The 24,599-nt window shown below is 42.6% G+C and overlaps 2 protein-coding genes across 2 annotated transcripts in view; one reads left to right on the top strand and one right to left on the bottom strand.

The window, feature by feature from the left end:
- Positions 1–9,622: 9,622 nt before the first annotated feature.
- On the bottom strand, positions 9,623–18,719 carry GPX7 (glutathione peroxidase 7). The gene is made up of 3 exons (XM_050306506.1): positions 18,506–18,719; positions 12,011–12,272; positions 9,623–10,192 (listed from the first exon to the last, which is right to left on the bottom strand). Exons 1-3 carry the CDS (start codon positions 18,710–18,712, stop codon positions 10,029–10,031), a joined length of 633 nt encoding a protein of 210 aa, XP_050162463.1. The 5' UTR covers positions 18,713–18,719; the 3' UTR covers positions 9,623–10,028.
- A 3,690-nt stretch (positions 18,720–22,409) lies between these two features.
- Positions 22,410–24,599, top strand: part of TUT4 (terminal uridylyl transferase 4) — a 42,111-nt gene continuing 39,921 nt past the window's right edge. Inside the window, exon 1 of the mRNA XM_050306503.1 lies at positions 22,410–22,523. The gene's annotated coding sequence lies outside the window, so the exon portion shown is untranslated. The remainder of the gene's footprint in view (positions 22,524–24,599) is intronic.

Below are 24,599 nucleotides of genomic sequence, written 5' to 3'. Positions count from 1 at the left end.
GATACTAATTCATTTGCCCAGTCCCCTGTGAGATGAGGACTTTTTGCTCCTGATATTGTTGTGTTGGTCACAAGCAAGGACATGACTTTCTCAGCAATTGTTTTCTTGACAGAGTTTCAGTTTTATTTGCTAGCTGCAGAAGATCAATTTTATTCCTCTTTTTAGGTGCTGAAGGTGAGTTTGTTTTCCACCTGTGGAGCACTACTAGATTTGGGGATGCTGTAAAGAGAATCAGTTTCCTTTGGGTCAAAATTGTAAAGCCTATTCCATTTCAAAATCATTTTTACTTCAGTGGTAGAGAGGAGGAACATTTGTCCAACACAAGCAGTTAATCCAAAGGAAAAATAAAAAGCATAGTCTTGTTAAGAACACCTTACACGGCCTGTCCTTTAGTAAGATGGTTCAGAGCATTAAATGAATCCAGACTCCTAATAAAGCTGATGGTTACCTGGGTTTGTTTGTTTTTGAGACACTGCAGGTCTTTCAACTCAACTGCATTAGCACAATAGTTACAAAATGCAGCTGAGGCACGAGATTGTTACATCTTAGTCTTACACATCCCTCATGATCAGAGCCCCTGATTACCACTCATCCTGTAATTAATGGAATCACTCTTAGTGCCACACAAGGCCTTTTGGAGCTGGGCCAGGTGAGTTTTGGTCAGGTCTCCCCCTCATCAGTCCTGCTTTGGTGAAATGCTCAGCTGTCACACCTCAGACAAATGGTTCAGGTGACCTGTCTTACAGTCAGATGTTCCCTTAGGAATCTGTAGATATATTGGATCCTCTCACCATTCTGTACCTGGGATTTGCACCAGGATTTTGACAGGGATTGTTTCTGTGTTGCTACTGAAGTGCAGTGTGTCAGTGCAGCTCACTGTCAGACACCATGAACATCTCAACAGAAGCAGTCAAAGCAGCATCAAGCTAAATTAGCTCAATTTACAGTAGCATTGCTGTTTGTCTTATGGAAGGGAATGTAATTATTTCATTTGTTGCTCTCTATTTCTCACTGTAACTGCTGCCAAATTATTCAGCTGTTACCTGGTAGCTTGTTTTCTCCCTTTGGATTAACTGAAGGTGATAGATACATCTGTACAACCTCAGAAGGAGAGGATTACATTCCGTCCTGTGCTTTTCATTAACTTCTTACATGCTGTGGGAAAATGGTGTCACTGACAAGCAGAATTGCTTCATCTATAGGATCAATTAGAGCCCTTTTTCATGATGCTCTCAGGTTTCTCTAAGTTACAGTAGCAGAATATAATTATCATCACATTTGACTAAAAATGTTCCACTTTTACCATCCTTATTATTACTTTAGTTCCTCCAGCAGTAACAAACATTCTTGTTTTTCATCTCACTGAAAATTTTTGTGTTTTGTTTTGAACCTCATTGCCTTCAGTACAGATTGAATTTAGAATAAGGTACAGAATGCTTCCATCTTACACACACACAGCTTTGTAAACATATATATAGATATATAGATATATAGATATATATATGGCATGAAACCACTTTGCTTCAGCACCAGTGCCACAACCCTGAGCTGTGAGTGCACAGGTATGAATGTGATTCTACATGCCTCTTTTTATTATTTGACTTGAAATCAGCATTTGTACCAAAGTAAAGAAAGATAAAGAAGATGGAATTCCAAGAATTCCATTATTTGCTTCACTGGTTGCTGCTTTATAATTGCATTGCATTTTAAATTTCACATTCAAAACGTTCAGGCTGAGACACAGGCACTGCCCTGCCTATTCTGACAGAAATTTGAATTTTTATCTCATTACAGATTTAAAATTCAGAATTCTTATCACACTAGACATTTTTACATTAGAAACTCCTACTCTAAATTCTAATCTCTTTTCTGTTTCAGAAGAATGCCTATACGAAATCTGTAAGGTTTTCATATTACTGCGATTTGTTCTCAGAAGATCTGAGATCTTGTTAAAAAAAAAAAAAAAAAGAAAAAGATGCAAGAGTTGTGCTTGTATAAACAGTTACAGCCAACATCCTATCTATAGCCCAACACAAATGGTAATCCTCCTAACCTGTAAGGCTTTCCACATCATTTCTTGGATGTAGGAATTTTGAAAGCCCAACTATCTCCTCTCATCTCCCACGTGAGGATGGAAAAGGAAGACGAACACCAAGTGTGCTGCTTCCCTGCTGGAGCCTCTGCAAAAGCAAACCTGGCCTGACAGGGGCAGAGTGCTGAGCATTCCTTGCTTTTCTGGGAAAAATGGATGTGTTACTGTCCGTTCCTTTTAGAAAACCAACCATTCAGCTCCTAAATCGGGGGCTGAAATGTATTTAGAGCAGTGGTAACCAAATCAGTCCCCTGCCATGAGGTCACTTCTTGATGAGTCACCATCGAGGCCCAGAGACGTCATCCTGCTCTTCCCAACAGGTAATTAATGCAAGCAGGAAAGGGGAGCAGTAAATGGAATATGTAATTATGAGAGTTGCTGTATATATTGAGGGAGTTTTTAACTTATTTTGAAAACTCCTAAAGTACATGAAGTAAGACTGGGAACCAAACTGCACCGACAGTGACGTGCTAGAAGTGCAAGAGACTTTTTTCAAGTGGGTTTTACTTCCTTATTCCCCAGTTGCTGTGGCTCCAGATGAGTTTGGTTCCTGAGAACAGCTGATTTCCTGCATTTCTGACATTCAAGCCAGCAGAGATGACCAAGAAATCAAGTTTATAACTGGCTGTTAGTAATGTAATACACACAAAAAAGCCAGGTCTCTATAGATGCTGAACCCCTGGTCCTTCCAGCACATCTGTGTAGCTACTGCTGCTTTGTGTCTTGATTTATGACTTCTGTTCATACTATGTGGTATATTTTAAGCACCAGTCTCCACATAGGATGTTATTTTATTCACTCATTAATCCACTCACAAATATTTTGCGTAGTGTTCTCAACTCCATTAAATGAGAGGAAAAAAAGACTGATTAATTCATATGCTTAATATGAGAAAGGAGGCATTTACAGTGCAAGGAGCCAAGCCCAACACTGACAGCACCCAGTATGAACACCACACGATGCCAAAATCTGCAGCAGGTTTTTCTCATGCAGTGCTTTAGTGCACACAAAGTGCTTTTGGAAGGAAGGATAAAATGATGTTGTCTTTGACAAAGCACTAGGGCTCCAAAAGGGAGCTCAGAGCACAGCTTGTTTGGAAGGCCCAGGTGCGTTTCAGCCTAGTAAATGGGATTTGGAACAAGGATTCTTCAGGAGGGCTTTCAATAAATAGTGAAGTGCTCAGAAATGATGTTTTGCAGGATATAAAATGAACAGACAAGTATTCCCTGTAAGATTGGGATGCACAGTAGGCTTGGGTATATTTGTTTACTGATCTGGCCATCTGTAGCAGTTACTGAGCTTGTGTATCTGGGACAGAACTTTAGGAAGAGCATATCTTAGGACAAACTCAGGGGAGAGTTTTTTTCAGAGAGATTTTCAGGGATATTCAGTTGTCCTTGATCCTGGGCAACTGCATTTCTGCTGTGTTGGTGAAATGCTTTTTCTAGCAGAAGCCCAGGAGGGTGAGGTTCATCTCTTGAGTTTTACACCACAAAAATATGTTCAGAATTATTCCAGCACATAAAACTAGTCCTTTGTGCTAAAATCTAATTACCACTAGTCCTGGCACCAAACTAGAATGATCCTCTTCCATCCTGTATGAAGACAAGATTCCCCTTTCGAAACATTGCCAGGAAATATCTCCTTTATCCTTTGTTGTCCTGCTGTTAATAGAGAAAGGGAGAAAGTCAGCACTGATCATAAACTAAACCAGAAGAAGGAGAAAATAAAATGACTTCAAATTATTGCACCTTCCATGGAGCCCCTTTTCCTCCTTTCATCTATTGTGTTGTGACCTACTAACAGATGTTTTAAGGACACTCTTTAATAGGTGTGGTGAGACTTTGTGGAGTGAGGCTTTCAACTTTAATTATGTCAGAAAGACACATCAGGAAAAGAATCCAAAGAAATGGTCAGAGGTGAAAGGCTAGAAAAGAGATGAACTTTAAATTGACAAGTAGAATTGACGGAGAACTAACTCAGACCAGAGTAAATATTCACAGGGCAGAGAAATTTCCTGAGAGATGACAAAATAAAAAATCTGTGTTATGTCCTTTCTTCTATTTAAATTATTAAAATTATATTGATCACATGTTTACTGCATGGATTATTTACATGATAGTGTATTTTTTGAGTCAGGTCTTTGAAATGCTTTGGGTTTCTGGAACTGTTTCACCAAACTCTTTGTTCCCAGTTTCTTAATGGCTTGACAACCACATTTACTGTGCATGCAGTTAACAACCAGAAATGGTGCCTGGCAATTCCCAGTGTTCAATAAAACTGAATGATTCAGAGACTTGAGACTGCAGTTTTACTCACTGATATATTCCTGTCCACCTCAGTGTAGCTGAAGGCAGAAGAGATTGGCAGCTCTGAAGCAAGCAAGACTTTATCAAAAGAACATTTTCATATCAGGAATTGTCAACTTTTTTTCACCAAACTGTTCCCTAAGCTGAAACCTGCAGAAAAACATGTTTTGACAAAATTCACAAAATCAGTTGTCTAAGTTTTAAAATCATCCAAGCTTTTTATGTTACCATTTAGATTTTGTTTCTTGATTTGAAATTATTTTCATTTTTAATATTTTTTAATGAAGTTTGAAAACACCAATATCAGCTTTGAAATGTTCCTCATCAATTGTGTCCAACTAAATGTTTCACCTTAACCAAACTGATGGTTTGGGGGTTACTTTTGCTTGAAAACTTAAAATACCATGTCTGGATTTGGAAGAGGAGTTTGCAAATGTAAAATGCTTATATGGCAGAAAAACACTTCCCTACATATCTCTAGTGGTTAGTGGTCTCTCCAGAGGACAGTAAAATACCTGTAATAAAATAAACAGTATTTTGAATATAGAAGTAAGGACAAATCAGAATGAGTGGTGTGACAATAATTAAGGGTTAGAGAAGTTGATTTATAATTTGAGCAGGGAATTCAGCAAGCTCTTTCATGACAAGAACAGTTTGACTGTTGTGCCCTTTCTTAAAGGATGGATGAACAATCTGGGGGTCATGGATATTTTCCTTGCCAGCTGTTTTTTATTCATCAGTGTCAGATTTACGTGGTTGATAAATAAAAATATAATTGTTTATCATATAAATCAGGTTAAAGCACCAACAACAAAGCAGCAATGCCTTTAGGGTAAGAGGGACAAAAAAGACAGAGGACTATTTTATATAATACGGTAACAACTTTCTTACTGCATCTTTCACTTAAGGAAGCTAAAACTGCAGCTCCCTGAAGCTGAAATTTCTGTAATTCCTGTCTGATGGGGAAGTGTTCTCCAGAAGTGCATTTATAGATCAAGTGTTACACAGGTTTGTTCTCCAGCCAATTGTATTTCAGTCTTTTCTATTGTTCTAGAATAGTTTTATTTCCTTTTACTGTCACTGTTCCACCAAGTGGCACTTAGGAAAGAGTCTGCCCCTGCCCCTGTGAGTGCTGTTATTTCTGTTTGAGTGGGCAAAAGAATCTCCATCAGCAGAATCATCTTAAACACTTCCCTGCCTCTGCTCACCTTCCAGAATACAGGTCTGCCTACTTGAAACTCGAATGGTCCTTCAAGTGTTCTCATTTGCTGGAATTACTTGAGAAGATCCTCTTTGGAGCAGGTATCTGGCAGTGCTTTGAGAGAACAGCCTGGCTGATCTCTCAGGTGGATTGACAGCTGGGATCAGGTTCTGCTGGGCTAAGGATGGAAAGTTCCTGGGGGCTCACTGAGCTCCTGTGCACAGACAGCTGGCAAAGGGCAGCCCCTGGCACTGCACGGGCCCCACTGCTGTCTGTGCCAAGGCTTGGCTTGAAAGATGTCGCTGAGTTTTGCTGTTTCTCATCCTGTGTGGTGGCCATCACTGTGTTAGGGAGCTGTCTGGGCAGCTTTAGATCACAGATCACCTTCGAGATGGAGTCCAGGTACAGCTCAGTGATTGCTTTCTGCTCTGTGCTGTGGAGCTTTAACGTGATTAAGAACTGGTTCTCAAATTCGGTGCCTTCAGTGTCTCATCCATCAAAAGCTTTGTAAACACCCTTGTGTTTTGTCAGTGATGTTTTTACTGCAGGATGTGTTAATTGTCACAGAGAACACCTGATTCCTCTGCTTATTTGATTCTTTCTGTCAACGAGTCAGAAGGAAGCTTGTTAAATTTCATCTGGCTCTGTGAGTAGCTGCAGTATAGATTTACATGTGTAGAGAATGTATTTGGTTGATCTAATAATTGAAGGCAGCATAAAATTTGTTTGCTTAACCAAAGGGATGTTCAGTCTTCTGAAAGTCCTGACTATGGTCAGCAACTTACTGAATGAATTGGAATGTGTTGGAAAGGATAAACTGAAAAATTGTGTCAAGTGAACTGTCTCTGGTATAAAACTAAAATATAACTAAAATACCAGATGGGGCTGTAAGGATAATGAGGGTATTTGGTTTTGTTCTCCTTGTGATGCCAAAAAAGGGGGTTAACCCCCCCTCTATCACTCCATTCAATTGCTCTATTTCAGTGGAGCACATTCCATTTCAAACAGAGCTTTGGATACAGGTAGGTCTGATTGTCACCTTCTTCATGAGTTTTGAAAGATTAAAAAACCCTGTCTAACTTTAAACCTAGAGTCAGGCTTTAAAGTCATTTCTTCTCCCCGTGGCATGCCACAATCATGTCAGGGGGCTCAGTTTGTGTTTTAAATCAACCTGCCAAGAATTTACACCTTTAAAGTTGCAAACTGTAGGACACCAAGTCTTAGGTGATCAAGATAATTGCTTTCCGTGCATCAAAGTGCTGGGCTGTAAATGCACACTGATATTGTCTCTGCAAAGCAGAGAAGTGGCAAGGAAAAATGTTTCATGCTAAATATTCCGAGCTGGTTTACAGGTTTCAGGACTTGCTGTAGGGGATATCTCTGTCAGATTAAAACAGTGTTGGAACTCATGAGGCAAAAAAAGTAATTTCTGATCTCTGCATGGTCTCTATCCAATCTCAACAGACAAGTCCAACCCAGAGCAGGGTAATTTGCAGGTCCTCTGAGCAGGGAGTCCTAAAGGACTTAGAGCAGGACTAGAGACGAATTAATCTACAACTGAGAAGATTTACTTCTACTCCATAACTTTGATTAAAAGATCAAAGCCTTTGTTCTACAAACTGATTTAGTGCAACAAAGGATGGAATATGTGCCGTGTGCTTAATTTAATCAGGAAAACGACTCTTTTAACTCCAGAAAGAGTAGGTATGTGCTTAAAATCATGTGCCTGTTCAAATTTGCTGTTGTTGATGGCTTGCATATTTAATATTATTACCTTAGTGCTCTTGAAATGGCCAAACTGGTAAGAACCCCAGCTCTGACAGCCACCAGTCTGGAGTCATTCCTGGCACTCAGGCATCTGCTCAGCCTGCACAGCTCCTGAGCTCATGCTAAAGTAAGAACACCAACAATTGCTGTCTCACTGCTCCTTGACAGAAACCCTTGGAAAATCTTGTCAGAAGAACTCTTTGTGTCTCAACAAAACCATAACACAGGTCTCCTGCTCTTAACCCCAGGATGCTTTAAGAAGGCTCTGGTCTTGTCCAATTGCAGTACTGTTGACAAGTGAAAGCTTTTTTTGTGCCTTGTAACGCCTTTAAAAGCAGCACAGACAACAGTTGTCCATATAGTACAAAACCTTTCCAACTGATCCTTGCCATCACATCTCTTTAGGCTTGTAGAGTTTGCCTGGTGGAGAATGGGAAATTGTTTCTATGGAAATCCAGAGCTCTGTTTGAAGTGGGACACAAAAAATTGAAATAGAAAGGGCTTAAAAAGTTTTTGAAAGCCTGGTCTGGGCTCATCCAGGCTTCAGTTATAAAAGAGAACCAGGAGAGAAGGACAAAACTTTGAGCCCTGCAGCACTTGCAAACAGAATGCTGGGGCACTGCAGCAATAGCAAGGAACAGAGAAAAACAGTCTATGGATAATAAAGAGCTTCTTTTGAAGCAGTTGGGTTCTCTGTCCCAGCAAAGTATCAGCTGGGGCTGATTTTCCTCTCTCTGAGATATCCTTAGCAACCTTTGTCTTAGAGTGATCCCTGTAAGAACAGACTAAATGACTGAATCAACCACAGAGTTCACTTTTCTCACCATCAAGAGGAAAATACACACAGTCACTGCCACAACCCCCAATTTCCTGCACTCTTGAGTTACAGTTCAAATGAGAAGTAGCTGATATAGCTTGGAACATACTCATTAGTGTCAACGTTCAGACTGGAACATTTCTATGCCCCATTTGTCCCAAAGATTCTTTGGCTGTAAACTGTCTTTTCATTTCCTTCTCATTTCTTCCTTTTTACTTGATACCTTTCTTTCTTTTGTTCTTCTGTTACTTCTTCCTTTTATCCTCTCTTCCACATACCACTCCCCTTTTTTTTTTCACTAAAACCTAAAAAAACCTCACTCTCAGCTTCTCCCAGGCAATTTGAGATTGTTTTGTGCAGTACAATCTCTGCCCTCCACGCTCTTCCTGGAAATCCTAAAGTACCTGGAGCTCTTCCTTCCTTAGACAGCTGCACAGAACATCTCTTCTTGCCCCTCTTGTTCTGCAAACCAGGCCACAATCCCTGCCTTTGATTTCCCCCAGAGCCTGTTTGGACACTGAAGAGCTTTAATGGCATTGAGGACTTGAAAAACGTCCTTACTGTGGTCAGGTCAATTAAGGTTTATTTGTACACTTGGGCCCTGACAACTACAGGGACAAACATTGTTTGTGCTACCTGAAAAACCATTAAAAAGCACAAAAAAAGCTTTCACTTGTCAATAATTCTGCAATTGGACAAGACTAGAGCCTTCTTAAAGCATCCTGGGGTTAAGAGCATGGGAACATTGTGTTTTTGTTGAGACACAAAGAGTCCTTCTGACAAGATTTTCCTTCTGTCAAGGAACAATGAGGCTGCAATTGTTGGTGTTCTTATTTTAGCATGAGCTAAGGAATTCTGCAGGCTGAGGTCTGAGCAGATGTCTGAAAAGGTGCCATTAATAATTTGTAACAGTAATGTGGTATTAAATTAGGTAATTATGCAAGAATTAAATATTTGCAAAAATTACTTCCAGGGAAAAAATGTTGATTGTCTGATGTTTGTCTGTACATGCAGCCAAAATTGGATGGTGTCATAAATGGAAAAATAAATTTAACATCAGTTTTATGAGAGTTTTATGAGTGAGAGTAATTCTAAGACAAAATGTTACTAGAAGAAAGAAACAGCCATTTCTTATAGGCTCTGGTCCTACAGATGTTCAAATGACTTTTTAAATACCATCTGGCAATCTTTACTTGGGGAAAAAATACAGACATTCTTCTCATAGGTTGTGGAGGATTTTTCTAGAGGTTTTGTCTTCATATTTCCTCCATTTCAGTTTAATATTTCCCCCATGCCCTTCCAAACTGAGTTTCCAGACAGATGAAATGAGGTGTGTTTGGCCCTGGTCATTGCAAAGGCACATCCATGCAAGTCTGCCTGGGGAAGGTACCTGTTCTGTCCCTCATCTTAGCACATGCCTTGAGTCAATCATGCACTTTTTACTCTTGATTTTATTCTGTTTGCCATCAAAATATAACAACAAAATTGTAGATATCAGTGAGATCCCAGTTAGGAAATTCTCATTATTCTGAGCCTTCTTCCTACAGGTACACGAACTGACTTCCTATAGCATTGCCCACAATGAATAATTTGAATTGGGGAAGAAACAATTACTGAGAATTTCTTTTTTCCAGAAAGGTCAAACTGAATTCAGTTGGAGAAAAAAATTTCAATTACTTAGCCCATGCTAACTTGCTGCTGTCTACATTCTTAGGATGGTGAATCTAGATTCAGCTGGTCCTAATTCCCCTTCCCCATATCCTCCCTTTTGGAATGTGAAAAGACAAAGTCCAGTCCCAATTCTCAACAGAGATGTAACTGGCATGCTGGGATTTTTGAAAGTCATAATTCATCTTTCTTCTTCAGGATGATTTTTCTTACGAGTTCTGTAACGTGAGGTCTTATTTCTTCCACGGTGACAGTGGAGTCCCAGGCCTTTACTACTTTCCCATTGGGGTCCACTAGGTATTTCCAAAAGTTCCAGGTTGGTTCTTCTCCTGTAGATTCTACAGGAAAAAAAAAAAGGGAAATATTAGAAGAGCACATTAGGCAATTCCTGACATTTGTTCATATCAATGTGATGATTACCCTCTCAGAGGAAGGAGGAATGTAAAATTAATAGGGAGTTCAGGCTGAATAAGATTCATTTTCTGACAGACAGGGAGCTTTAACTAGAAAGGAGCCCCCTGGGGACCAATGGGAACAGGGAAGCTTCAGACAGCCAGGAGAAAGCACTTTAATGGGTGTTACAGTGTGAGGGCGTGTGAGTGTCTGTGCCACCCAGAAACCTGACACAGTGGACTTGGGTAGGAAAATGGCATTGGCATAGCAGTGTAGCTGTGCCAGGACTGGTAATTTGCTGACCCAGAATTTCCCCTCCAAAAGCACTCCAGTGTCAGGTGCTTCAGAGGATTGTTTCAACAAATGCTACACAAAGTAACAAAGTAATTGTTGCAGGTTTCCTCCTACTCCTCACCTACTCCAGTTTTTCCCTCCCTGACCGCAAGCTCATTTTACACCAGTTGAACTTTCACCCTTTCCCATTCTGCAACGTGACTAACGAAACTGTCAGCGTTTTCAATTAGCCTGGGAACCTCATCCCACTAAAAGCACAAGTGCAGATGCTACAGACAAATTAGCAGCTTTTTCCCACTTGATTATACACTGAGCAAAACCTCACGAGGAATTAGAAGATGTTTCAAAGTACCACCAAGACACAGCCAGACTACACACTGTGCTGCTTAACTGCTGCCTCCAGCAGCCTCCTGCAGCCTGGGGGACAACAGGGAGAGTTTGGAGAGTTTGGAGAGTTTCACGTGGCATGTCTGCAGGAACAACCCTGCTGGGCAAAACAGAAATGGAAGGACTTGAAGAGGATTAAAGGGAAGTTTGGCTAGCAGAGAGATCCATCCCAGGCACCTGGAAGGAGGTGTACTTGGGACAGTCAAAAGCATTATCACTTCTCATTTAAATTCAGTGGTATGTGGGCAAACACTGCAGAGAAGCAGCAGCGTTGGAATTGCTTGCTTGCAGGATGGAGCTCAAGGGATTCTGTGTCACACGGGGCTTTATTTGATTTCATTGCTGGAAGACATTTCCTCCACATTGGGTTAAGACTGACATTTTAATTTAGCCTTTAAATGGTATTCAGAGCGTTTGTTCAGTGCAAGAAAAATAGTGCCATGGTAAAGAATATCCTGCCTTACAATGGATTCTGCCAGCTGGCTGCTAAGGGCCTGCAAAACTCTTCGGGTTCCGGTGCCATAAAGCAGATTGAAACTGGAGGAACTGGGCATGGCTATTCCAATGCTTGGGGAGGAATGAGGGAGGGAGTATTCAAGGACATCCTTTAGTGCCCAGTTTCACTTTCTGATTGTTGAAGTAAATTATGAGGTGCTTTGCTTCCACTTATGCTACAGCTGTAGAGATGAATCTCATAAATCCAGCCTGCAGCACTCATGTGACAGGAGGAGCACTTCGGAGGCTGCAAAGTGGAAGAAGGAAGGTCAGGTGGTGGGTGTATACAGGGGAATATTTCAAAATCTATATCCTATGGAGAGGTTTATTAGGTGAGCTTTTAACAGGACAACTGTTACTGATGTGTCCTCATCTCTGGAGATCTTTTTAGGAGGTCAGACAAAGCTGTCAGAGGGGACAGAGAGAGAAATCCTGCCTTGGGCGAGAAGGGCTCCGTGACTTCTGACCTCTTTGGGCCTGCCAGCTCCGGGAACACAATCACAGGTATCTCTTTTCTGTCAGCTGTTATTTTGTATCAGAGGAATTCTACACTGGAGAAACAACCCTGCAGCTTCCAGATTACTCACCAATCAAGTACTTGAAGGCAGGATTTGCTCCAGCCCCGCTGACCGTGGTTTTGCTGAACATGGGGAAGGAGGCACTGTACGTCTTCCGTGCAAAACTCTCGATTTCTCTGTTGCTGTCTGGTTCTTGCTGCCCAAACTGGTTGCAGGGGAAGGCCAGCACATTGAAATGGTAGGGGCCCAGGTCCCTCTGCAGCTGCTGCAAGGCCTTGTAGTGGCTGTCTGTGTATCCACACTCACTCGCAACATTGACAACCAGCGACACCTGAAGAGAGATTGAAAAACGTGCTAGACATGTCAGCTTTCCACCAGGTAGGCTGGGATGCAGATTATTTAAAAAGAGAAAGAATGCCTAGAGAACTGTGACTGAATACATATTTGAAACTACATCGAGTTCTGTTCACAATAGGAACATTTAATATTTCTTTCATTTGGCAACCAAATTCCTATTTGGCAACCATGAAAATAATTAATAAACTTCTAAGCAATTTTCAGTTTTCAGAGAATCTATATTTCTCCATTCTGCCCTTTGGACGGTTTCTTAAGCACATTCAAGCAGTGCCCATTGAGCTATGAAGGCTGCATGAAAGAAACTCGCAAATGAATGTATTTTTTGTTGTTTATCTGTTGTGAAGCATCTGCTCTGCAGCAGCTTTCCTTGAGCACAATTTAGTACCCATACAGAACTGGCTGATCCATTTATCATTGCTGGTTAAATGTCTTGACCTGGAAGTTAATAGAAGCAATTACAGGATTTGAGGTTGGTCCGTGCAGAATGGGCTGTAAAATCTCCCACCATTTCTAGAGTAAATCTACTCAGCTGTGATAAAATGACAGCAGGTTTTTTTCACAAAATTTTACTGCCTCAGTTAGAGATTCCAAAAAGTGAAGACTACCCAGATGCAGCTGGAGGAAGGTGTCCCACCCACGGGAAAATAAAGGCACGTGTGGAACAGGTTCCACCAAGAATCTGTTGGGGAAAGTAAGTGACCTCACCCTGAACCACACATATTCCAGTTTCTCAAAGCCTTGAGGAATTTTCCATTGGTTTTTTGAGATATTTTATCTTTAAATGACTTTCAAGTTGCTGCTCATTCTACATAAATTGAATCCGTTCTAATACTTCGATGCAAAATATAAAAGTATTTAGTGTCAAGTAAATTATAGTATTCAAAAAATAAATAGCTACATGTAAATAGGGGTTTTAAGGCCAGAAAACAAGCTGGCATATGAAAGCCTTTAGCTGGGGAAGGTATGGGATCATAAATGAAAGGCCCAGGAGGGGTAGGAATGAGTGAAGAAAAAGCTGAGATGTTGGTGTTTATAATCTCTTACATTAAAAATCAACACTTGGTGTATATTCTACCTTGTATAGGCATATTGCTATAGACAATCATAGAATATCCTGAGTTGGAAGGGACTCACAAGGTCCAGCTCCTGAAATTAAAGTGGTTTTGGAGTGGCACTGCTCTCCCTGGCAGACAGGAAATCTCCCAAAGCACAAGTTGGTGTGATCTCCTTTGTGGTGCAGCGTCAACAGAACACAATCTCAGCACTCCCTGGACACTTGCATGTGAAATATGACCTGCAGCCACCCAGCCAACCTCCAAAGCATCACTTTCATTCAGGCATTTAAAAGCTCTGCCTGAAATTTTAAATTCAGTTTCCTAAAACATTTGAATATGTGGTACATAAGTAGATTTTTCTTTTTGAGAGGATATAACAATTTTATGATGAATTCCTGTTGCAGACTGTCAGCATTTCAAAGAGAACTCATATATTGGCCATAAAAAATAACTATTGGCAGTTCTGTTCCTTTCAAATAATCTGATTTACCAAGCATAGTGATAACTGTAGCTTAGCATGAAGTAAAGATAAATTGTACCACTAAGAGCTGAAGTCACACATAGCTCTTTCATATGAAATTTGAGAAGCTTTTTAAAATATAGTTTAAGGCTCGGCATTTTCATGATGCAGAAGTATTCACATCCCTTATTGTATTCACATCTATTGGTAATTTATCTCAAATAGAATGGAAATGTAAGAATTTATCACTGGAGGTTTGGGGGAATAAGCTGGTGTAGGCATTGTGTTCCTATTAAAACAGATATGAAAGATGAAAGCAATCAAGCTTTTATAACCTCTACTTGATTTTAAGTAAAAAGAGGGCCTGAAAGAAGTCACTCAAAAAGAAACAATTTTAATTTACAGCTGTTTAAAATCTGTGGTTATTTGGCATGGTGGTGAAAGGCTTGAGAGATCACGGTGCAAACAGTGCAAACTTCCAGACATTCTCCCACAAAATAGAAGGAAATTACACCAGCACTTTGTACAGCAAACACATTATGCTTCTTTTTCCTTAGAAAAATGCATTCCCTGTAACTGAATTGTCCCCCACTGAACTCCATAATTTAATAGTGCAAACCTCCTAAAAGTGTAACTAACACCTATAACCAAAACTGTCAGGATTTATTGGTATTTCATATGGATAATTTAAAATGATTCTCTAAAAACCTTTACCAAGTTATCTTTCAAGTGTCTGGTACTAGAAATAATTATTTTTTTGGTCTATATTTTATTTTTAATAAATAACAGTCACTCTTTTTGTTCTCATGTAGAGGCTGTACTTTGACTTCCTACAACTATTAATGCTTTAAATGAAGTTCAATATGCTCTTGAGAGTGCAGGTCAAGCACACCACCTAGTGTGCAGTGCAAACAGTTCATCATGGACCTCACAGAAATCATTTCACTGAAGCTGAATTCTCTATTAGCTCTTGTCTGACCTCTCAACTCTATCCTGTCCTTCCCTTTGCTTAGAAAACTCAGGCAATTCTAGTACTGAACTCATTTATTTAACACTTCCTGGTTTATTTAACGTTTACACCAATGTGCTCCTGGAGGGAATGGTCTCTGGACAGATTTATGAATCTGGTCTCATCTTCAAGTAACCCTTTGTGGATTTTTCAGCAGGGATTTTAGACCTGGAGATTCTTAACTGGCTAGATCTGAGCCATAAGAGTCAGCTTACACAACCCACAGAGCTGTTACCTCCCTGGAAAAAGAGCAGCATTTGTGCAATAATTAAATGCTGTTCTCTGCATTTACCCCCACTCAGTAATACCCACTCTCAGACTGCAGGGAGCTGTGATCCAAAGTGCCTGGCATTACTTCCAGCAGTAAAATAATACTTAGGTGGTTGTAGTGCCTAATGCTTTCCCACGGCTCTAGTACCCTTGGCTGAGGGTTTCCAAAGGCACTGCACTGACACTGCTCAGCTCCACCCCAGCACACAGTGCTCAGCTCTGGGGTGCCTTGGCACTATTAGACCAAAGACAGGTCTAAACACAGCAGGGAACAGCTGATGCTTGGGAGTTCTGACTCCCAAATAGGTGCTATTTTTGGTCAGAATATATCTTACAGTGTATCTGACACATCAGAAAATGAAAGGTAAGATTCTTGAACCAGGGAGATAGATTAGATAGAGAACTGATCTTGTTTGGATCCTCTTCTTGTCCAGCCTCGTATCACTGCCCCTCATTTTTAACGTGGATGGGTCAACATCAGCATGGAAGCCTGGAAAAGCCATGGAAGGATGGCCTTCTCCCATAGCACAGTAAACCAGACAGCTTTGGGGTCTATTCCACTCATGATGCTCTTTCCTCAGTTGTTACAGTCACCCCAGCCTTTGCTCCCAGGTACATGTCACACAATACCTGATTTTGCAGCACGTGTGCCACACTTTTAGCATTCTGGCAATATAATGTCTTATGCCCCCATAGAAAGGGAGTACTCCCTTACATTTTTGCAGTATTTTTATTAAAGTGGATATTATGTCTGTGCACATTTATTTCAGAAAAAAAACACAAACTGTTCCCTAATATTTTTAATTTTTGTTATTGCATAATTGTTAGTCCATTTCTCCTGTACTATATAATGGAGAGTACTTTTTATGAAGATGAACTCGAATAGAAATTGATATAATATCAACCAGTCTTTTTTTCTTACCAGGAAAAAAGATGTTTCAATTATTTGAATACACAAAAATTTATATTAATAAGGAATTATTGAAAAATATTCTGCAAGCTCTCATGTTTTTATGTTTTTAGAATTAGCATACTTACTTCTTTTTTTCTTCTTCTTCTTTTTTTTTTTTTTTTTTGTAGTCTGGAAGCTTTTGGACTTTTTCAATTCCCAGTTAGTTTCTTGACTACCAATTAGGTAGCTATTTAACTAAATTAGTTGAGTGACTGAATTGAAGAAAATGTCTTTTCTACATCTGCCAGAAAGCTTAAGGCTGTTAAAAGCTGGTTTGGCAATTAGCAGACTATTGTTCCTGGAGGTAACTAGTGACTCACTTTCTTTAGAACACCACCAGCACACACGTAGTACTTTAATATTATTTGCTTTTAATAGCTTTAAAATATTATGATAAACCTACGCCTTAACACTACTTATTTAACTGCAGATTTAAGCAAATTTATTTTAAGGAATAAATGGGAGTTCTAATTAACTTTCTTCTATCTTGATACTGAGTTCTGACAATATAATGACAGAAAGGGATGTGTTTTATTGCTGCAATTTTCTTTAAAATGGTACAGATGCATTATCAAAGAGCAGCTGGCCTGAACATCCATAGGATGTCTGAATGCAAATCTTTTTATCCATACAGAAGCTGGTCATCACCTTTTAGGAATCAACTGCTCCGTGTGGCCTGGCAGAGATCAGGGATCACCATTCATCAGTGGTGTTCCCTTTTCCAAGGGACAGATCTAGAATTCTCCCTTATGAAACCAGTCCCGCCTCAAGGATGGCCTGGAATCACAGCACTGGGATACAGGCACAACCCCCAGCCTGCCTGTTCATGAGATTCCAAACCAGGCTCTGCAATTCCAGTGGGGAATGAACACCCACAGCTCTCTGTGGGGTAGCTGTAAGGAATTCTGAGTTCCCCCTTAACTCCTTTCCATGTGGATTCTGGCTCCCAGGTAGAGAAGCTACAGGTGGTATTTGCTTATTCAGATTTGCAATGACCTGTAGACAAAACATGCCCCAGTAGCAGAATTTATTGACAGAGCCTTTGGAAGGCACTCATTAGAAAAGCACCAATATTGCTCAGTATTAAACAGCTTCCATGGTTTTTTCCACTAGAGATATCTGAGTGGGCATGGGACCAGTTCTGCTGTATCTGGGTTGTGCGTGGAGGGAGATGAGAACTTGGACCAGGTAAGATTCAGTCCTGTCATTTGTTCCAGCTCCACCAGTATCCCTTTCTGCTGAGCTCAGGAAAATGTTCATCTCCCCACATGCCTTCTCTGCGTTCCTGCCAATGTTTCAGTGACCTGCTGTGCACCAGTGAGCTCAGACACCTCACTGAAGCACCTGAGGAGGGGAAAAGGAAAGTGGAAACACAATGCTGGAGATTAAGGGCGAAAGTGAGAAGAGGTGGTGCCTTTCTGAGCAGCAGGGAAGCTGTTGGACTGCCTGCTGTGTCACAGATGTGTCACTTGAGTGCTGAAGGGGGCACTTGTGGGATTTATGTTGGTTTTAGCTTCCGTAATTTGTGAGTGGGGCTATAAGAGTTTATAGCAGTAAGCCCTCAGTGTGCTAAATTCCCTCATCACTCTTCCATAGGTACTGACTATCTTTTCTACATGATCAAACCACTAAAAAACCTACCCTAAACTAAACTAAAATCACGTTATAGTCAAGGAAACTGTTTTAAAATGGCATGGAAAGCTCTGCCTAAAACTCCTTAATGTAATATGTAAATAAAATTTAAAAGACATCATAAAGTATGTGTGTGTCTACATGCCCTTTTTCACTTACTAAAAAGCGAAAGAGGAACAGCACGATGTTACAATGTCATTATACTCTGATATTACAATAATTACTTTATAATGTCTCTCACATTTTCACTAACTACGGTGAAATCTGTTTACTCCATTAGCCACTGACTAAATCCCTTCTTTTTTTTTTTAATGTAGAACATTAAAAAGGAATGGGATTTAAGTAAAACTAATATATAAGAACTCATGCACTTAAAAGGCAGAAATAAGCTCCAAAAGTAAGTTACACAAAGACGCAAAGTTCCCGAGCTTCCAAGTGAACAGCCACGATCCAGTGCAATCCATGGCGCTGCAGGAACGGCGGGCGGGCAGCATTCCCTGCCTGCCACGTCTACAGGCGGCAGCCGCCTCCGCCGGGAGAAGACGCGGACACACACAGGGGTTAGACTGCAAACATTTATTGACGAGGAGCCTGGATTAACTAGATAGCATCGCTAAACAGGAGTGCAGAGGTGTGGGGAGCGGCACCCAGGCAGCATGCGGGCAGCACTGCCCATCAGTTCAAGAGTGGTGAGGTAAAGAGTGATAAACCCAGACCTACACGCGACCGTGCCCCAAGTTTCTGTGCTCTCTCCCCCCTCTCGCCCCGCAGACATGCAAGGACTGGCTGTTAGTGAGCCTGGGCCAGAGCCCAGCACCGCGGCACTTACCGAGCCCCTGTACTTCTCCAGGGAGACTAACTTGCCCCTGATGTTTACAACTTTGAAAGTGTAAAAATCAGGCTCTTTCTGCCGCGTGGCGGAAAAGGCTAAGAGCAGGAGCGCTGCAATTGCGAGGAGCATGGCTAGAGGGATGAGCAGGAGTTTGGGGAAGGAAGGGGAAGGCTGGTGCTCCACACTGCCCTCCGGATCCAGCATGCTGCACGGCCGCCGCCGCTCTGCCCGGCCCGGCACAGCGCCGCCGCAAAGGACCGGCTGCTGCAAACCGGCCTTTTGCAGCACTCCCGAGGCTCTGTCCACACCAAACCTCGGCACGGGGCACTCGTGGAGGATCCACGCGCTCTGACATGGAGCACTTCACGGTGGAAGTGGTGCATTGAGTACCGTACGTGGTTTTAAAGTACTGGTTGGCTCGAGAACAGTCTGTGGGATGCCAGTCAGATATAAAGATCCTGCTTTAACTACGTCCTGGGAAAATAAGGGATGGAGTTGTTATGATTTTTGACAGATTTGCAAGTGCCTTTTTTTAGTGTACTAAGTATAGCATCTGGTAACTACGGTGTAATGTCAAAGGATACCAGTGGCTTGGTTGCTACTGGTTACTGCTGTGCGTGCTCTGAACAAGAGTCCCGGCTGACAGACAGCAAAGCCAGAACTACAAACACTCCGTGCCCGGCCCCACACGGAACACCCCCACAGGAGCCGGGCCTGCAGGCACTTCGGCTTTGCAAGCTCCTGGTTAGTGAGCAGCCAGTGCCCCAGCACTGGTCCTACGGTGTGACAGGGGGCAATCCACGCCACCAAAGGGTTTTAAGCAAGAAGGAGGCCTTAAGCCTCAGGAACTGAATTTGGTACCAAGGTTTTCCGACATGCAGAGCCCAACCACTGCTTCGGTGCACTGATGTCATTCTTGGGTTGCCTGCAGTAAAAAACTGCCTTTTGTACAATTTTACTCCCATGCCCGCTGGAAGAAAAGGATTTGGACATATAAAGTATCAACAATAGAAAGCATTAAATGGTCATTGATTTCTTCTTGGCCCAAGAAACTGGTCACCCATGGCTGGGACTTCGATAGTTCTTGGCAAAGAAAAGCAAAATGCAGTGATTTACAGAAAACAATTAAGTAGAACCTCCAAGGCATATTGAAAATCTATCTTTTGAAGAGCAAATTACATTTTGTCATCTCACTTGGTGATTTATTTTTTTTTTAACTGAGTTTTGGTAGATCTTTGACATTTTGATTAAATTTGCTTAGGTAATTCAAGCATGACTGGCATTACTGTAAGTGAAGAAGACATGTACAGCAAGTTGACAAATTTAATTATAGTTTTTGAGCATTTCAAATTTTCACATCTTTTTTATGTATTTCAGCTTAAGTAGACATCCAGCACCAAGAAATAATGGAATATGCTACAAAAATATATAGATGGAAAATCTTCTGCTATGCTGGGAAGACACTTGCTAAGGACCTGAAGTTCTTCACAGATAAGTTCTATCTCTCTGTAAACTTTCCTGCCCATAGTATTGACCAGGAACCTATCCTTGAGATGACAGTCAAGTATGATTTCCTCATTTGATAAGTAAATTATCTAAGAAGCTTTAGAGTTTCTTCCAATATAGCTAGAGACAGAGAACAGGGCCTTGATACAGTAGATACACTTAAATAGATGTTAAAAACCGAGTAAATCCTAAAAATAATTTTAAAAAATCATTCCAACAGTGATCAACATAAGCATTTTTTGGCCAGAAAATGAAAAAGAAATCCACAATACACTTGTACGTTTTTTAGGCATAATGTTATAGTAGTTTGGGTATGGGACTGAAAATGAGGTGTCATACTGCAGCAGGAGATAAGCAAGTTTTGCTCTGGAAAGGGACTTTATAAAATCTGCTTCCTACAGCTTGATCATTATTGTCTCTGATTTCTGGATAAAATTTGGTGGCTTTCAGGATTATATTTTATCCTACAAACCGAGCCCAGAATCTGAAAGGTTTTGATCACTGGCACTGAATTGGGAATTCTTTAAATAATGGCCAGCTGGCAGTAGAACTCAGCTTCCTCTTTTACTGCCATATTTCTATACTGCTCCTTGCAATAAAACATTCTTTAACAGCAGCAAAGAAGAAAGCATTGTTCCTGAACACAGAGAGAAGCCATGTCAAAGACTCTTGGCTTTCTAATGGTTCAAGTTTTGGAAGCCAAACTGAACTGACATTTCATATTAAAGTCTATCCAACTATTTGAAAGAAATATGCTAGTCAGGTTTGCAAACTGGTGTGTGTTTGCTCAGTAGCATGTCTAAATGTTGATCTAGGAGGACTGTATCCAGCAGCAAGTATAATTAGGTTACTTTTGCAATTTACTCTTTGACCTGTGAAACCCAATAAAAATCTTTGTCAAACAGGACTGGCTGAAACCACCACCCGGTTAACCTGAGCTGGCCCCATGGCAGCACCGCTGTTTCTGTCACTGCTGCCCTGGACTGCCCTGGCTCACGTTCCTAAAGGTGAAACCTCTGTAGTACAACCCTAAGTTATCCAATCCTAATTTTGTAAAGTGTGAACTTCAAGTGAACCAAAAAAAATAGCAGGTTACCCCTAGTCAGGATTGTGCTGACTTCACAATACATTCAGAAGTATGTCTCGTCAGTATTTATAGAATCCAGTATTACAGATTTTGCAACTTTTGTTTACCTGCACATACTCCCTGAGGCAGTGTTTCCAGCACTACAGTTCTTGTTATTTTTAATACTTTCCTTTGAACCCCTATAGCAGTTCAAGACTAATCTTTTACGTGCCTTGTTTTTCTGGAAAGGCCTCCTTAGCCTCAAGTGCCAACAACATGACATTGCCGTGCCAAAAAGGGGTAGTAGTGGCTCACAGAGGGATTTGCCTCAGACAAGCACTTGCCAGTGCCTTCAGGTCGCCGTCCAGCACTAAGAGCTGGCAGGCTGGCTCTTCTCCCTGGAGACCTGCAAATTGCCAGCAGACGTGCTGGCCAAGCCTCTGTCCTGGGCTGCTCCGGGGCCAGCTCCGTAGCCAAGGTCAGGGAGCCTGGAGCCACTTCCCCAGTGTCCTCAGGGCACACCTGCCCCTCTCCACCGATTCGAGAGGAGAGGAAGAGAAGGGGAAGCCTTGGGGAAGGGGGGAGCAAGGCCAGGACTGGGCGTGGGGCTCCGTGGAGCTCTAACCCAGCTCGGCAGGACCCGGGGTGCAGGTGCCTCATCGCTCTCCACGACCACCCGACGAGATTGTGGTGAGGGGCGGTCTCTTCTACCGTGCCTGCAGTGACGGGATGAGAGGAAATGGCCTTAAACTGAGACGGCAGATTCAGATTAGTTATTAGGAGAAATGAAGTCACTGTTAGGATGCTCAAGCATTGGAATGGTTGCCCAGGGAGGTGGTGGAGTCACCGTCCCTGGAGGTGTTTAGGAGGCACCTGGATGTGGCACTGGATGATGTGGTTCAGTGGTTTAAGGGTTACAGGGGCAGCGCTCGGTGGATGGTTGGACTGCATGATCCTAAAGGTCTCTTCCAACCCTGATGATTTTATGCGTAGGGAGAGGCCTGGTCTGAGAAAAGGAAAGGGTGTAAATTAGGATGGCTGTTGGGGGGGAGGGATTAAATAAAAACCGTGCTGCTTATTCCGCGTATTCCCTCATCCCCGCTCGCTGCTGTGGCACTGCGGGAGGGAGGCCCTGAACGCCGGGAGTGTTGAGGAGAGGGGCGCGTCGGCCCCTCAGCCAAGGGGGAGTTCTGAGGCACAAGAGCCTCCCAGGGCGGCCGGGGGTCCCCGGGCCGGGCCGGGCCGGGCCGAGTCTGTGGCAGCCGCCGCCGCCCTCAGCGCCGCCGCCCCCGGGGCGCTCCCCCCGCCCTCGCCCCACAATGCAGCGCGCGGCGCGGCTGACATGGCGGCCGGGCCGGACTGAGGCGCTGCCGTCGGGGCCTGCAGCAGCCGCGGCCGGGCATGGCGGGGGCGCCGCGCCCGCTCCGCTAGCGCCGCACGCAGGTACCGGGGCCGGGGGCTGCCCGGGGCGGGGACCACGCTCGGGTGGGGGGCCTGTCCGCGCCGGCGCCCCCCGCCCCAGCCCTGCCCCGCCTCGACGGCCCGCGGCGGCCTCGGGCCCCGCAGCCGGGCGGGGGGCGCGCCGGGGGTCGCGGCGCGGGGGCCGCCCCAAGGTCAGCGGGGGCCGGGGCCGTCCCCGGGGCGCATCCGGGCTGGGGCTGCTGCGTGCGGGTTGTTGTTCGCTCGCCCTGTGAGATAAAAGACTGCGGGGGGAGAGACCCCCGGGGCCCGCGGGGAAATGCCCCGTGTAGGGGCTGCCCTGGCCGGCCGTGCCCCCTCCACCCTCCGTGAGTTATGATGTGACGCCCAGGCATCCCTTCGCCGACGTGGTCGTGCTCTTTTGTTGCCTTATTTTGTGTACAAATACAGCTGAACGACTTTGCCGCTTTTGCAATAGGTTGCGATTTGCCAGCTGGCTGAATATGACATGTTACCTGAGGCCTCCTCGCTTTTGAGGTTCTTTCTGGGTATATCAGAGGGGGATGAACTCGTAACATGCAGAGAAACAATATAATCAGATTTAGGCTAAGGTAGAGATTAGTACATTAAAAAGAGATAGTTGTATCTAAGTATGGATCTAATAATTTTTTTTGTATCCCTGCCACCTCCATGTCACTTGGCTTCCTGAACACCGTGTCCTGGATTCAGGGGTCATTGCATTTGCTTCAAAATAGAGGATACATGTTGTTTATGGTTTTGTTTGAGCTGTGCTTCCAGTTTCAGTAGGTGCTCTTTGGATAGTCTGACCCCAGATAGTTATGACATAATTATTTCCGTGACAAGAAAAGTAAGCCAGCCATGGAAGTATGACTTAATTACAGTATCTGGCAGAAGGTGCTATATTAGGAGTAAGAGGTCTCTTTTGCAAAAACCAGTTTTGCACTGAGCTGCTTTAATAATTTTTCTACTTAACTTTACTGAAAATACCTTCATAAAATTAATTTTGGGATAAAATTGCAATTTCCCAGAATGTGCATATTGGGATATGTTCCCAGAAGATAAACACGGAGGGATCAGAAAGTTCCTTCTGTGTTCTGTTCTTGCACAGAGGACAGCTGGGACGTTTTCTCCCACCTCAGCTTGCAGTGGAAAAGAAACTGGTGGATGCTGTGGGACACCTGCACAGTTCAGGGCATTTACCTGCTTCTTCCTCTGAAGGGAATTGCTGCTGTGGGGAGAAAGAAAGGGGAGCAGGATTTCCCTGTGTCCTACTTGAAAGGAAGATATCCCTGGGGAGCTCCTGTAAATGTCTTGTGGATCTGCTTGTCAATCCAAAGCGTGTGTTCACAGTGATGCCATAAGGCAGTTCAGAATTTTGCCCAGCTGAGAGTATGTCCCGTTTTCTACTTGTAATGCTGGCTTTTGAAATTTTACAAAGCATTTCTACTAAATTAACTTTGTTTTTGTCACTAGCTTAATGAAATAATGTCATACTGGCACTGACTTGTATTGAGAACTCACAGAAAGAAGGGCCTGCAATTTCTTAGTGGATTAATTCACACAATGGAAGCAATCCAGTGGAAGTCAACATTTCTGGTGCTTCTGGCACATTGAGAAGATTTTGTGTATTGTTTGGTAAATTGTTTAACTTAGAAGTACTAAAAACTAATTACCTATTTTTTTTTTTAATTTTTACCTTTTTTTTCTTTTCATCAGGAATGCATGCATACATGCAGATGTACTCATACTGTATCCTTGGTTCACAATTTTGATTCTAAGGTTTCAGCAAATCTTTGGGGAAAAAAAACAAATATTTATGAGATGTTCTTAGATTTTATTTTTTTTATTTCTGTTGATGTATGAAATACTATTTTCTGCAAGAAGTTTGCAACCGGTATGAAGTAGTTCACAGGCCATCCCTTCCTCAAGGATTCCAATTGGGGTGAAGGGATCATTATTGCTTATGTAGGAGATCCAGATGCCACCAATCCATACTGCTGTATTTTTACTTAGCATAAGCACCACATAAAGGGAGGTAAAGAGCACGTTGGTTAAACTGAGCTCAGTGTGTGGCTGCTC

The sequence above is a fragment of the Myiozetetes cayanensis genome, unplaced genomic scaffold (genome assembly GCF_022539395.1).
Source record: "Myiozetetes cayanensis isolate MyiCay16 unplaced genomic scaffold, myiCay2020 scf12, whole genome shotgun sequence".
NCBI lineage: Eukaryota > Metazoa > Chordata > Aves > Passeriformes > Tyrannidae > Myiozetetes > Myiozetetes cayanensis.
The sequence above is the reverse complement of the archived record's forward strand: the minus strand, read 5'-3'. Positions and strand labels throughout refer to the sequence as shown.